General features: G+C 49.5%; 1 protein-coding gene across 1 annotated transcript in view; it reads left to right on the top strand.

Annotated features, from left to right (window-relative positions):
• The window catches only part of HOOK2 (hook microtubule tethering protein 2), a 58,153-nt gene extending 44,216 nt beyond the window's left edge, over window positions 1-13,937 (top strand). The window contains exons 16-19 of the mRNA XM_068273485.1: window positions 1,293-1,375; window positions 3,789-3,892; window positions 11,776-11,880; window positions 13,752-13,937. Coding sequence (XP_068129586.1) covers window positions 1,293-1,375; window positions 3,789-3,892; window positions 11,776-11,880; window positions 13,752-13,937 — 478 coding nt within the window. The remainder of the gene's footprint in view (window positions 1-1,292; window positions 1,376-3,788; window positions 3,893-11,775; window positions 11,881-13,751) is intronic.
• The last annotated feature ends 937 nt before the right edge of the window (window positions 13,938-14,874 follow it).

Raw genomic sequence — 14,874 nt, 5'->3', positions numbered from 1 at the left:
CCATGCACGGGAAAATGTTTTAGGATTTATTTTGTGGCCTGCTAACATTCAACATATTCGATGGTCTAAAATGAAGTATGGTGCAAAACACTTGCTTTACATTTTTAGACTCTGTACAAATACATACAATTTTCCTGTGACATCCAATAATACCAAATTGGGAGTAAATACACTAATTTAGTATCTCTACACTCAAAAGGCTTTGAAAATATAAATTGTATAGTGTGTAGGCGCTCCCACATAATAAAGTGACAAAGTTCCTACACACTATACAATTTATTTAAAATTTAACTGGGAGAACTCTATCTAGAGGCGTGGCGAACCCAAAACATTTCTAATTGTGCAATATTGGGAAGCAGCGCCATTTTATTGAATACATAGCTTTAAAAAATACATATTGACTCCCCTTTTTAAAGTATTTTTTGTTGCGTCAAAGTGAAAAAAAAAAGTTTGTGCAGGTTTTTTATTTTTATTTTTTTTTTTAATTTTGCTTTGTTTTTATGCATTTTGTTTTTTTCGTAATGTGTGGGATTAAATGTTTAACACTAAAATTAAGCCCTATCGGTCCTGAAAAAAACAATACCAAGATGGTCTCTGGCTGACAAATTACACAAGAACTGTAATTCTGATCCAAACGCAAAAAAATAAAATGCTGTGGTGCTGAGAACCGATTTCCCTGATGGTGGCAAAGTGTTAAAGGATACTAAAGCCAGAAGGCTATGGTAAAAGCTGACGCTGTACTGGGCAGGGGGGGCATAATCCGTTACTTACCGTGCCTCACGTTCCCCCTTCGTCCCGTCGTTCTCTTCCGGTCCGTCCCGTTGTCCTGGGTGACTTGGGAGACTCCAAACCCGGACAAACTGCGCCATCCATGCGCAGTATGTCAGTTCTGCTCCCCTGTGGCTGCGCCGAGTGATGTCACAGGACAGGAGCGTGCTCACTCCCCCTGCGTCTTCAATTAGCACGCACCCCTGTCCTGTGACATCATTACCGGGGAACAGAACGGACATACTGCGCATGGACGGCGCAGTATGTCTGGGTTTGGAGTTGCCCAGGAGAACGGGAGGCACGGGGAGTATTTGATTATGTCCCCCCTACCCAGTACATCTTCACTTTTTACCTGGTATCCTTTGAAACAGAGTTCCACAACCCTGTCCTCAAGGCCCACCAACAATACATATTTTACAGGAAACCACACACAACCACAGGTGTTTTTAAAGGAAAGACTGGCTTTCAGTATTAAGACAACTACCGGTGATTGAAGGAACTGCATTGTTGGTTTCCCCCCTCAGGGATATGCTTCATGAGGCTCATTCTGAGCTACAGAAGAAGAGGGAATACATAGAGACTCTGGAGCCCAAAGCCGACCTGAACAGTAAGTGACCACTGCAGAGACTTCCATGCAGAGATCTACTCTGCATATGAGAGCTGCCTTTATAATGAAGTGTAACATCTCACTGCAGGATGCAGGTATTCTTGCTACCAGGAGGTGGTGCTACTGCTATCAGAGGAGAAAGATGAATTATGCCTGGTATACACCATGCAATTTCTCGTCAGAAGAGTCAAATTGATTTATTTCCGACAGGTCCGATCTGATTTCTGATCAATTTTGTATAGAAGTGACCGAAAATTGATCGCAAAAACGATCAGAAATAAGATCAGACCTGCTGGAAATAATCAATTCAACCTGTCTATCTGGTAGAAAATCACAGTGTGCGCCAGGCATTACACTGTATGTTGGTTATGAGGTGCTTAGTGCAAGATGTGTATACATTGCACAGACTTGACGTACTCATGACTTACTTAGGCTGTGTATAGCAGTCCCAAATCTATCCAGACATACCATGCCTCTTGGCAGCTGTCAGATGTTAGCCATGTCGGAAACATGCCAAGTATGAGGACTTAGATATTCGTGAAGACTATTTACAGTCTGGTACCACATGCAAAAAAGTCTCCCCACTCCTTATTGCCTTTTGTAGGTATTCTCTGTCCCTAAAAAAAAAAAACGGACATTTTTCAGGGTTGCCTTTAAAATCCTGTTCTGGGAGAGCTGTTGTATATAAGAATTTACAAAAAAAAAAAAAAAAAAAAGCAGTTTGCTGTGCAGAATCAGTGCAGCTGTCACTCAGATGAGATAGTTTGCAAAGCAGGAAGCTTATCTCCTCTTTTCCATACACATCTGAAGTAAGGGGAATATGGAGGCTGACCTATTTATTTCCTTTTAAACAATGCACATTGCCTGGCTGTCCTGCTGATCCTCTTCCGCTGATACTTTTAGCCACAGACCCAGAACAAGCATATGCAAATCAAATGTTTCTGACTGAAGTGTGACTGGATGAGCTGGACGCTTGTTTCAGGTGTGTGATTCAGACACTACTGCAGCCAATGAGATCAGTAGGACAGCCAGGCAACAGGTATTGTTTAAAAGTGATTAAATATGGCAGTCTCCATATCCCTCTCTCTTCAGGTATCCTTTGAAAGAAAATCAAATCTCTTCACAGCAGAGAGTGAGTGCAGCACCGCTTCATGTTAGCACAGTTATGTGATGAAGCGCTGAGGTGAAAGAAATTGTAGCTTTTACGAATCATTTCAGGCTCTTAAAGGGAACCTTAACTGAACGGGGGGTAAAGAGTTTTACTTACCTGGGGCTATTACCAGCCCCCTGCAGCAGTCCTGTGCCCTCGGAGCCGCTCTGGAATCCTCCTGTCCCCCACTGTCACTTAGTTTCGTTTTTGACGACTAACCAGTCGGCCGGCCGCCATGCGTATTATTGGACGAATTCCCTACTGCAATTAGCGCTGTTGCGGACCGCAACGTGTACAAAAATACGCGGTGCCGCATTCCGCACGCGTAGACATGCGGCAACGCGTATTTTTGTACGCGTTGCGGCCCGCAACAGCGCTAATTGCAGTAGGGAATGCGTCCAATAATACGCATGGCGGCCAGCCGACTGGTGAGTCGTCAAAAACAAAACTAAGTGACAGTGGGGGACCGGAGGATTCCAGAGCAGCTCCGAGGGCACAGGACTGCTGCAGGGGGCTGGTAATAGCCCCAGGTAAGTAAAACTCTTTACCCCCCGTTCAGTTAAGGTTCCCTTTAACCAGGGCCGGATTTGTACTCTTTACCGCCCAAGGCCAGTGTCACCAGCCGTCCCCCTTCAATATAGGTAGCGAAATGACCCCTTCCCTCTAGTATAGGTAGCCTGATGACCCCCCTCCAGTATCAGTAGCCAGATTACCCCTCTCCTCTTTGCCTACAGTATAGGTAGCCTGATGACCCCCCCTCCAGTATAGGTAGCCAGATGACTCCCTTAACCAGTCCCTTCCCCCCCCCCCCCCCCCACCCCCCCTTTCAGTACAGCTCGCTGTCGCACTGCAGCAGCCATCAGTGTCACTTACTTCTCTGCTCCTCTCCAGTGCAGAAGCTTCCTCTTCCCCTCCGTCTCCAATGCTGCCCAAGTCCGTAGCCGCCCGCCACAACACCAACTTGCACAGAGAGCGAGGTGGCTGCTGCACAGGTGGCTGGCAGCAGGGAGATCATGCGCTCCCCTGATCTCCCTGCATTGCAGCATTTGCAAGCTTGCAAATGCTGCACCAGTTTAGTCTGCTCCTGTGGTGCCCTAGGCTGTGGCCTATGCCTAAATCGGGCCCTGCTCTTAACAGGATTGCTTTCTTAATAGTTAATAACTGTTGGCACTATGTATCGAGGGGGAAACTTTTTATTGTAATCCTTAAGTTCTATCCTAACTTCTCATGACGACTTGTTGTAAGTTTCCGATGTTTCCTCAGTGTCCAAGAAAGTGGATGAGCTGCAGCAAATCCTGCGGCAGAAGGAAGAGGACATGCGAGCCATGGAGGAGCGATACAAGAGATACGTGGAGAAGGCTCGGACGGTAAGCAGTGTAATCTCTACTTGGGACCTTTGGGCCAACGCTGGCCTCTGTGCTTCCTGTAATGTCCTGCTCTCCGCACACAGCGCTTGCCTCTGCTTCCTATAATGTCCTGCTCTCCACACACAGCGCTTGCCTCTGTACCTCCTGTAATGTCCTGCTCTCTGCACACAGCGCTTGCCTCTGTACCTCCTGTAATGTCCTGCTCTCTGCACACAGTGCTTGCCTCTGGGCTTCCTGTAATGTCCTGCTCTCCGCACACAGCGCTTGCCTCTGCTTCCTATAATGTCCTGCTCTCCACACACAGCGCTTGCCTCTGTACCTCCTGTAATGTCCTGCTCTCTGCACACAGCGCTTGCCTCTGTACCTCCTGTAATGTCCTGCTCTCTGCACACAGTGCTTGCCTCTGGGCTTCCTGTAATGTCCTGCTCTCTGCACACAGCGCTTGCCTCTGTACCTCCTGTAATGTCCTGCTCTCTGCACACAGCGCTTGCCTCTGTACCTCCTGTAATGTCCTGCTCTCTGCACACAGCGCTTGCCTCTGTACCTCCTGTAATGTCCTGCTCTCTGCACACAGTGCTTGCCTCTGGGCTTCCTGTAATGTCCTGCTCTCTGCACACAGCGCTTGCCTCTGTACCTCCTGTAATGTCCTGCTCTCTGCACACAGCGCTTGCCTCTGTACCTCCTGTAATGTCCTGCTCTCCGCACACAGTGCTTGTCTCTGTACCTCCTGTAATGTCCTTCTCTCCGCACACAGCGCTTGCCTCTGGGCTTCCTGTAATGTCCTGCTCTCCGCACACAGCGCTTGCCTCTGTGCTTCCTGTAATGTCCTGCTCTCCACACACAGCGCTTGCCTCTGGGCTTCCTGTAATGTCCTGCTCTCTGCACACAGCGCTTACCTCTGGGCTTCCTGTAATGTCCTGCTCTCCGCACACAGCGCTTGCCTCTGGGCTTCCTGTAATGTCCTGCTCTCTGCACACAGCGCTTGCCTCTGCTTCCTGTAATGTCCTGCTCTCCGCACACAGCGCTTGCCTCTGTACCTCCTGTAATGTCCTGCTCTCTGCACACAGCGCTTGCCTCTGTACTTCCTGTAATGTCCTGCTCTCTGCACACAGCGCTTGCCTCTGGGCTTCCTGTAATGTCCTGCTCTCCACACACAGCGCTTGCCTCCGGGCTTCCTGTAATGTCCTGCTCTCTGCACACAGCGCTTGCTTCTGTGCTTCCTGTAATATCCTGCTCTCCGCACACAGCGCTTGCTTCTGTGCTTCCTGTAATGTCCTGCTCTCTGCACACAGCGCTTGCCTCTGGGCTTCCTGTAATGTCCTGCTCTCCACACACAGCGCTTGCCTCTGTACCTCCTGTAATGTCCTGCTCTCCGCACACAGCGCTTGCCTCTGGGCTTCCTATAATGTCCTGCTCTCCGCACACAGCGCTTACCTCTGGGCTTCCTGTAATGTCCTGCTCTCCACACACAGCGCTTGCCTCTGTACCTCCTGTAATGTCCTGCTCTCCGCACACAGCGCTTGCCTCTGGGCTTCCTGTAATGTCCTGCTCTCTGCACACAGCGCTTACCTCTGGGCTTCCTGTAATGTCCTGCTCTCCGCACACAGCGCTTGCCTCTGTACCTCCTGTAATGTCCTGCTCTCTGCACACAGCGCTTGCCTCTGTACCTCCTGTAATGTCCTGCTCTCTGCACACAGCGCTTGCCTCTGGGCTTCCTGTAATGTCCTGCTCTCCACACACAGCGCTTGCCTCTGGGCTTCCTGTAATGTCCTGCTCTCCGCACACAGCGCTTGCTCCTGTGCTTCCTGTAATGTCCTGCTCTCCACACACAGAGCTTGCCTCTGTACCTCCTGTAATGTCCTGCTCTCCGCACACAGCGCTTGCCTCTGGGCTTCCTATAATGTCCTGCTCTCCGCACACAGCGCTTGCCTCTGTGCTTCCTGTAATGTCCTGCTCTCCGCACACAGCGCTTGCCTCTGTACCTCCTGTAATGTCCTGCTCTCTGCACACAGTGCTTGCCTCTTCCTGTAATGTCCTGCTCTCCGCACACAGCGCTTGCCTCTGTACCTCCTGTAATGTCCTGCTCTCCACACACAGCGCTTGCCTCTTCCTGTAATGTCCTGCTCTCCGCACACAGCGCTTGCCTCTGGGCTTCCTGTAATGTCCTGCTCTCCACACACAGCGCTTGCCTCTTCCTGTAATGTCCTGCTCTCCGCACACAGTGCTTGCCTCTGGGCTTCCTGTAATGTCCTGCTCTCCACACACAGCGCTTGCCTCTGTACCGCCTGTAATGTCCTGCTCTCTGCACACAGCGCTTGCCTCTGTGCTTCCTGTAATGTCCTGCTCTCCGCACACAGTGCTTGCCTCTGGGCTTCCTGTAATGTCCTGCTCTCTGCACACAGTGCTGGCCTCTGGGCTTCCTGTAATGTCCTGCTCTCCGCACACAGCGCTTGCCTCTGTACCTCCTGTAATGTCCTGCTCTCTGCACACAGCGCTTGCCTCTGTACCGCCTGTAATGTCCTGCTCTCTGCACACAGCGCTTGCCTCTGTGCTTCCTGTAATGTCCTGCTCTCCGCACACAGTGCTTGCCTCTGGGCTTCCTGTAATGTCCTGCTCTCTGCACACAGTGCTGGCCTCTGGGCTTCCTGTAATGTCCTGCTCTCCGCACACAGCGCTTGCCTCTGGGCTTCCTGTAATGTCCTGCTCTTTGCACACAGTGCTTGCCTCTGGGCTTCCTGTAATGTCCTGCTCTCCGCACACAGCGCTTGCCTCTGGGCTTCCTGTAATGTCCTGCTCTCCACACACAGCGCTTGCCTCTGTACCTCCTGTAATGTCCTGCTCTCCGCACACAGCGCTTGCCTCTGGGCTTCCTGTAATGTCCTGCTCTCCACACACAGCGCTTGCCTCTGTACCTCCTGTAATGTCCTGCTCTCTGCACACAGTGCTGGCCTCTGGGCTTCCTGTAATGTCCTGCTCTCCGCACACAGCACTTGCCTCTGTACCTCCTGTAATGTCCTGCTCTCCGCACACAGCGCTTGCCTCTGGGCTTCCTGTAATGTCCTGCTCTCCGCACACAGCGCTTGCCTCTGTACCTCCTGTAATGTCCTGCTCTCCGCACACAGCGCTTGCCTCTGGGCTTCCTGTAATGTCCTGCTCTCTGCACACAGCGCTTGCCTCTGGGCTTCCTGTAATGTCCTGCTCTCTGCACACAGCGCTTGCCTCTGTGCTTCCTGTAATGTCCTGCTCTCCGCACACAGTGCTTGCCTCTGTACTTCCTGTAATGTCCTGCTCTCTGCACACAGTGCTGGCCTCTGGGCTTCCTGTAATGTCCTGCTCTCCGCACACAGCGCTTGCCTCTGGGCTTCCTGTAATGTCCTGCTTTCCACACACAGCGCTTGCCTCTGTACCTCCTATAATGTCCTGCTCTCCGCACACAGCGCTTGCCTCTGGGCTTCCTGTAATGTCCTGCTTTCCACACACAGCGCTTGCCTCTGTACCTCCTATAATGTCCTGCTCTCCGCACACAGCGCTTGCCTCTGGGCTTCCTGTAATGTCCTGCTCTCCACACACAGCGCTTGCCTCTGTACCTCCTGTAATGTCCTGCTCTCTGCACACAGTGCTGGCCTCTGGGCTTCCTGTAATGTCCTGCTCTCCGCACACAGCGCTTGCCTCTGTACCTCCTGTAATGTCCTGCTCTCCTTACACAGCGCTTGCCTCTGGGCTTCCTGTAATGTCCTGCTCTCCACACACAGCGCTTGCCTCTGGGCTTCCTGTAATGTCCTGCTCTCCGCACACAGCGCTTGCCTCTGGGCTTCCTGTAATGTCCTGCTCTCCACACACAGCGCTTGCCTCTGTACCTCCTGTAATGTCCTGCTCTCCGCACACAGCGCTTGCCTCTGGGCTTCCTGTAATGTCCTGCTCTCCACACACAGCGCTTGCCTCTGTACCTCCTGTAATGTCCTGCTCTCTGCACACAGTGCTGGCCTCTGGGCTTCCTGTAATGTCCTGCTCTCCGCACACAGCACTTGCCTCTGTACCTCCTGTAATGTCCTGCTCTCCGCACACAGCGCTTGCCTCTGGGCTTCCTGTAATGTCCTGCTCTCCGCACACAGCGCTTGCCTCTGTACCTCCTGTAATGTCCTGCTCTCCGCACACAGCGCTTGCCTCTGGGCTTCCTGTAATGTCCTGCTCTCTGCACACAGCGCTTGCCTCTGGGCTTCCTGTAATGTCCTGCTCTCTGCACACAGCGCTTGCCTCTGTGCTTCCTGTAATGTCCTGCTCTCCGCACACAGTGCTTGCCTCTGTACTTCCTGTAATGTCCTGCTCTCTGCACACAGTGCTGGCCTCTGGGCTTCCTGTAATGTCCTGCTCTCCGCACACAGCGCTTGCCTCTGGGCTTCCTGTAATGTCCTGCTTTCCACACACAGCGCTTGCCTCTGTACCTCCTATAATGTCCTGCTCTCCGCACACAGCGCTTGCCTCTGGGCTTCCTGTAATGTCCTGCTTTCCACACACAGCGCTTGCCTCTGTACCTCCTATAATGTCCTGCTCTCCGCACACAGCGCTTGCCTCTGGGCTTCCTGTAATGTCCTGCTCTCCACACACAGCGCTTGCCTCTGTACCTCCTGTAATGTCCTGCTCTCTGCACACAGTGCTGGCCTCTGGGCTTCCTGTAATGTCCTGCTCTCCGCACACAGCGCTTGCCTCTGTACCTCCTGTAATGTCCTGCTCTCCGCACACAGCGCTTGCCTCTGGGCTTCCTGTAATGTCCTGCTCTCCACACACAGCGCTTGCCTCTGGGCTTCCTGTAATGTCCTGCTCTCCGCACACAGTGCTTGCCTCTGGGCTTCCTGTAATGTCCTGCTCTCCACACACAGCACTTGCCTCTGTGCTTCCTGTAATGTCCTGCTCTCCACACACATGCTTGTCTCTGTACCTCCTGTAATGTCCTGCTCTCCGCACACAGCGCTTGCCTCTGTACCTCCTGTAATGTCCTGCTCTCCGCACACAGCGCTTGCCTCTGTGCCTCCTGTAATATCCTGCTCTCCGCACACAGCGCTTGCCTCTGGGCTTCCTGTAATGTCCTGCTCTCCACACACAGCGCTTGCCTCTGGGCTTCCTATAATGTCCTGCTTTCCGCACACAGTGCTTGCCTCTGGGCTTCCTGTAATGTCCTGCTCTCTGCACACAGCGCTTGCCTCTGTATTTCCTGTAATGTCCTGCTCTCCACACACAGCACTTGCCTCTGTACCTCCTGTAATGTCCTGCTCTCCACACACATGCTTGCCTCTGTGCTTCCTGTAATGTCCTGCTCTCCGCACACAGCGCTTGCCTCTGTGCCTCCTGTAATATCCTGCTCTCCGCACACATGCTTGCCTCTCTGCTTCCTGTAATGTCCTGCTCTCCGCACACAGCGCTTGTGGAGTGGATTGATTTTAGAAGATGGATGGAGCTGATAAAATCCCCACAGTTTAGATTATGCATTCATGGCTTGGTGTTTCCATTATTGCCTTTTGAGTTCCACCGTTTGAGTATTATGCAGAAATTATGCAGAAATTATTTTGGACTTAAATGCTTCCAGGGATGGAGATTTCCTGATTGGGTGTGGCAAGGAGTTCCAAAATGTAGGGGTAGCATGACAGAAGGCTCTTCAGAGACTTGCGAGTCATGGGTTGGCAGACATAGAGACTGACATATTACTTTCCTTTTAAACAATGCACATTCCCTGGCTGTCCTGCTGATCCATCACCTCTATTACTTGTAGCCATAGACCCGGAACAAGCATGCACAGATGTTTCTGACTGAAGTCTGACAAGATTAGCTGCATGCTTGTTTTAGGTGTGTGATTCAGAAACTACTGCAGCCAGAGAGATTAGCAGGACAGCCAGTCAGTTTGCATTGTTTAACCTCCTTGCGACCGCCTAACACCAATTGGCGGTTGCAAGGTGGCTCCCCCAGGACTGCCTAACGCCGATTGGTGGCAAGGCCTGGGGAAGTGTTTTGCAGGGGATGTTTTTATTCTTCTTTCATTCACATTAAAATTAAGAACAAAAAACAAGTCAGAGCCCACTAACAGTTGGTGGGCAGAAAAGGACAGATGTAATTGTGTGAAGGGAAAAAAATAAAGGGAAAAATCGAGAGCCCCCGATAGTGTATTATTGTTGGTATGAACCTAGTGAGAAATAACGGTAAATTATACTCACAATTGTAGGTTGCCGGGTTAGGCAACCACTTGTATCGCAGACGGGGAGATTAGACCTGTCCCCGCTCAGGTTAAAAGTCGCTCTCTGCGTAGAAGAAAAGAGGGTGACCACACCCATCCACCAGGTGGATATAACGTAATAAGAGGAACAGAGGCGCCAATAGAGTAAAATGATACCGAATTAAAACAAATTAAAATATGGGTGGCAGTGGTGGACTTGCCTACCCCCAATGAGAAGGACCACTTATATGGTTGACAGTGAAAATTTAATCAATTTGATACTCCAAAACAATAATCAATTTGCAACGCGTTTCACGGGACACAAGCCCGCTTCCTCAGGCAAAACACATACAAGTAGGAGCAACTGAAATAAAAGAGCATAAAAAAGAACCCATGTAATCACGACATAAAACAAAAGCAATGAAGCAGAATAAAAACCGAACATAAAAAATAAAAACCGAACATAAAACAGAGATCAAATATATCGAATATAATCCTAAGGACAATTCAGTGGCCAATTGGGCCATAAGATATAATCTGCCCTCAAGATATCTGATTGGTCAAGGTCAATACAATTAAACTTGACGTTCATCATCTTATGTTAAACCATGATCAAGGTTAATTAAAAATACGATAACCGAGATAAAAATTATTAATTAACAAAAAAGCCTTTGGATGACTCTTGGTGAGGGTAAATGGGTGGGGGATAGGGATGGGACAAAGGGGGAGGAGGGGGGGGGGAGGGAACTGGGTTCTATTGGTGTGAGAATATAGGAAATATAGGGAAGAACGGGGGGCAGGGGTTTGAAATTGAAGGGCGGAGAGGAGAGGAAGGAGGGGTTTTGGGGGGCGGGAGGGAGGGGGGAGACTATTATGGTATTCAGCATAAAATCGTCATCTACTGATTACAAAAATATACACCTGCTTTTATATATATGTGTGTGTGCATACACAGGTGTGTGCACAAAAAGGTCTCTTAAGCATAGAGTACAGTAAGTACTGTGTTGCCATCCCCTTAAGAATGCGCCTAGTAATGAATGCATGCCCCCCGTTTTTTCTTTGATCATATGGCGTGGGCTGAATGTAGGAGAGTAATAGAAGTGCATCGGCCCCTGGATCAAAGCACTTACCCAGTCGCAGTCCTGTACTAGCGTGGCGCCTTTGTGGTAGACTGACGCCATGCCAGCTCCTAAATGCTCTCTCCGTTCGGATTGAGCGGCAAATGCCGGTGGGCGGGGTTCGCCCCACGTGAGTGACGATGCTCTCCCCCGCTTTGCTATAGGTTCCTGGCTAGGACAGCTGGTATGGGTGGGCGGGGCTCGCCATACGTAAGTGTCATAGTCCGCCGCCACACTGGTAATTTTAGGCTTAGGCGGAATGATGTCATCTAAGGGCAGGGAACCTGAGCCACCATGTTTAATGTGGTCAGTGTTCCGCTGTTGGATAAGAGCAGAGTGTCTATGCGGACCTCCACCTTTTAATGGCTCTGCAGCGAGCTTTTAAAGCCGCAGAGCGCTAAATTGTAAAAATAGGGGGGGGAGGGCAATGGCTGTTGGTGTAAGCCTATGGTCCTTAAGTGGTTAAAAGGAAATAAGTATGGCAAACCATGTTTGTCACCTCGGGTTTCTTTTAAAATTATTGCATGCAGTGGTACTTTTACAGCTGTTTATTTTCTGTCCAGGTCATCAAAACTCTGGATCCCAAACAGCAGAATTATATCCCCCCTGAGATCCAGGCATTGAAGAACCAGCTACATGAGAAAGACTCAAGAATCCGGCATTTGGAGGTGAGCAAATGGGCAGAGGAAAGGGTTGTACATTAGTCTTTATGCAAATGTCTTCAATTTATTCAAGAGAAGTGCTTGCTATGGATGTGTGCACAATCTCTCGCTCACTAACCTTTCAGCCATCATACCGTATGTGTATTCAGATATTACTTAGGTGAAAAAGTTAATTGCATATGGCTCCTGGACTGGAGCTAGCAGCCCTTACCTGAGTTTTCTCCTAGGTGATATTTTTACACCTTATCGATAAATCTGCCTTTTAAGCCACTAGCAAGGGAAATAACTCACAATAATTGTAATATTACCTTCTCACATACTTTTTCAATTGCTTAGTGCTGAAAAGGTATTTTAACCACTTGAGGACCACAGTGGTAACCCCCCCCCCCCCCCCCCCCTAAAGACCAGGCTGTTTGTTTCATAATTGGCCACTGCAGCTTAAAGGCCAAGCTGCAGGGCCGAACAACACAGCACACGAGTGATTTGCCCCCCAGTGTTTTGGGTTTTTTTTTAATCAATATGTTCTTTTTACTGTTTTTTACTATTTTTGTCTTTTTATGTTTCTTTCCAATCCCCTCCCTCCCCCCAGCCGGCCAATCGCGCGATCGGCTGTCATAGGCTTCTGCCTATGAGAGCCGATCACTCTCTTGTCCCCCAGGCTGTCCCCAGTACAGCGCTGCTGCACTGTGTAAATAGACGGCGATCACGCCGTGTAACAGTCTCCCGAGCGGCAATAGCCACTCGGAGACTGAATAGGGGGTGGACAGAGGCAAACACATGGGGACACAGGAGAACACAAGGGGGACAGAGAAGGGAGACACGAGGTACAAAGGGGGCATAATCCACAAGAAGCCCCTTCACCATGGATGCACCAGGTTTAGTATATATTTTTTTCCTGTTTTTTTAGTCCTCTAAACCTAGGTTCGTTTTATGGTCAGGAGAGTCTTTTAGTCCACAAAATACGGTAATCCTTCCACACTCCGTACGTTTCCATATAAAATAATGCTCACTGCCTGCCAGGTCCCCAGGTCTCCCTGTCACATCACTAGCGCCAAACAATATCTGGTCGTCTGACGCGGCAGCGGAGCTACTCTCACCTTCCTGGGGAGCTGTGCGTCACATGACTAAACACTAGAGGCCAAAGGCACCATGGCATCTAGTATTTGGCCTCTGTCTAGTGTCTAGTCACATGAAGAGGCAGGGAGAAGCCCGGTCAGTGGAGAGAAGACACACAGGAGGAAGCCCCGGCAGACAGCTGAGTGTAAGATCCGCTGCTGTGTCTGTCGACCCGAAATCAAACGGTTCTAGCGACCAGGGCCGGTTCTCTCCTGAAGCAAGGTGAAACGTTTACATCAGGCGCAGAGATTTCAGGGGCAGCATTGTTGTACTGTGAGTACCTTCCTGAGGAGGAATGGAGTGGCTGAGGGTGAGCCATTTGTTTGTCACAGCCAGCCAGTGTGCTATTGTGTTGAGCTGCAGCATGTCATGTGAGAACATTAAATGAAGCAGAGTAAATTGTCTGGTGCTGTGCGATCATTCCAAAGGGGGGGAGGGGGCATCATCACAAGTTTGCCTCAGGCAGCAAAAAGTCTAGAATCAGCTCTGCTAGCGACACTCTCGATCCACCACTGATCAAACACAATCTTCCACACAGTGCCAATGAACGATTTCAGCCAAAAATCCAACGATCTGCAATCGTTTGTGGCATTGATGTCTAGCAGTCTATTGGCTGGATATCGAAGCGAAATATCAACTAGTATATGCCCATCTTTAGCAAGTCAGCTGTATTGGTCCTTCAGCCGGTGTTTGTTGTGCGCAGGAGTTCTTCCTTTCAAGTTGCAAAGCTCACGTGTGCCTTGTTCTCCCTCTCTTGGCAGACTGACTTTGAGAAGACAAAATCTCAGCGCGATCAAGAAGAGAAACTAATAATAAGTGCCTGGTATAACATGGTGAGTCTCCCTTCCCTGTACCTGCATTGTATGGAGCTGTACATGGTGAGCTCTCTGTGGATTTATATTGGAAGACTGAGGTCATACAAACCTGTTGTTGGGTTAAATGAGTGAGATGGCACTCTTGTAGGTGTAAATAATAAAACGTAATACTTCTCATCAGGAGATGACAGGAAATGGGACTCTCGTGACTAACCCCCAGTCAGTGCCTTTGCCTTCTGTCAAACGTGGCTCCTGCTCAAAAGGGTTAATAGTTTTATTTATTCTCTTCCTGCAGCTTTGTCAGTCGCTGAGCCACAGATCAGAGCTTTCCATGCTGCAAAATTGTACTTTTATCTTTGAATGTAAGTGATAAGCCTTGAGAGAGCTTCTGTGTGTAATGCTGGGAATACACGTTACGTTTTTCTTCCGATTTCCCATGCAATCAATAGTATGAATTGACTCGCAACCAAAATCTGAAGCATTTTTTAGCACACTTGAGCAATTTTATGGGCAGAATCAAGTGTTCTCGATCGAAATAGTATCGGACATGTTGAAAATAAACTGACAAAATGACTAATATCTTATCGTGTGTTGGGGCGATCGATAAGGCGGCTCGATCATGTGTATGATATAGAGGCGCTCAGGGGGCCGTTTCAGATTGTAGTGTTATTAATAGTGGGCGTAATTAGTCGAGAACATAGTGAAAACCGAACAGAAAACGTACACGTGTGTAGCAGGCGGACGATAAAATTACTGTCGTTTTTTGTTTGAGATTCGATTCATACTATCGATCGTACGGGAAATCTGGTGAAAAAAAAACGTGTGTTCCCAGCATAAGGCACGATAATGGGAAGTTGTGCAGACTAAGAGTGCAGTGTGGTACTTGCAGGTTGAACTGGATGAATTAGTGAGAACAATGAAATGCACTTTAATAATTTATAGGATTTTGGGGGCATCTGTAAACCTCGTATAAATACCAATAGTCTTGCACCATACATTGGGCAGCCCAAGTAGATAGATGTATAGTGCTTGCCAGGTAGCATCTTATGCTCACTACAGTTCAACAACT

The sequence above is a fragment of the Hyperolius riggenbachi genome, chromosome 3 (assembly GCF_040937935.1).
Source record: "Hyperolius riggenbachi isolate aHypRig1 chromosome 3, aHypRig1.pri, whole genome shotgun sequence".
Classification (NCBI taxonomy): domain Eukaryota; kingdom Metazoa; phylum Chordata; class Amphibia; order Anura; family Hyperoliidae; genus Hyperolius; species Hyperolius riggenbachi.
The sequence above is the reverse complement of the archived record's forward strand: the minus strand, read 5'-3'. Positions and strand labels throughout refer to the sequence as shown.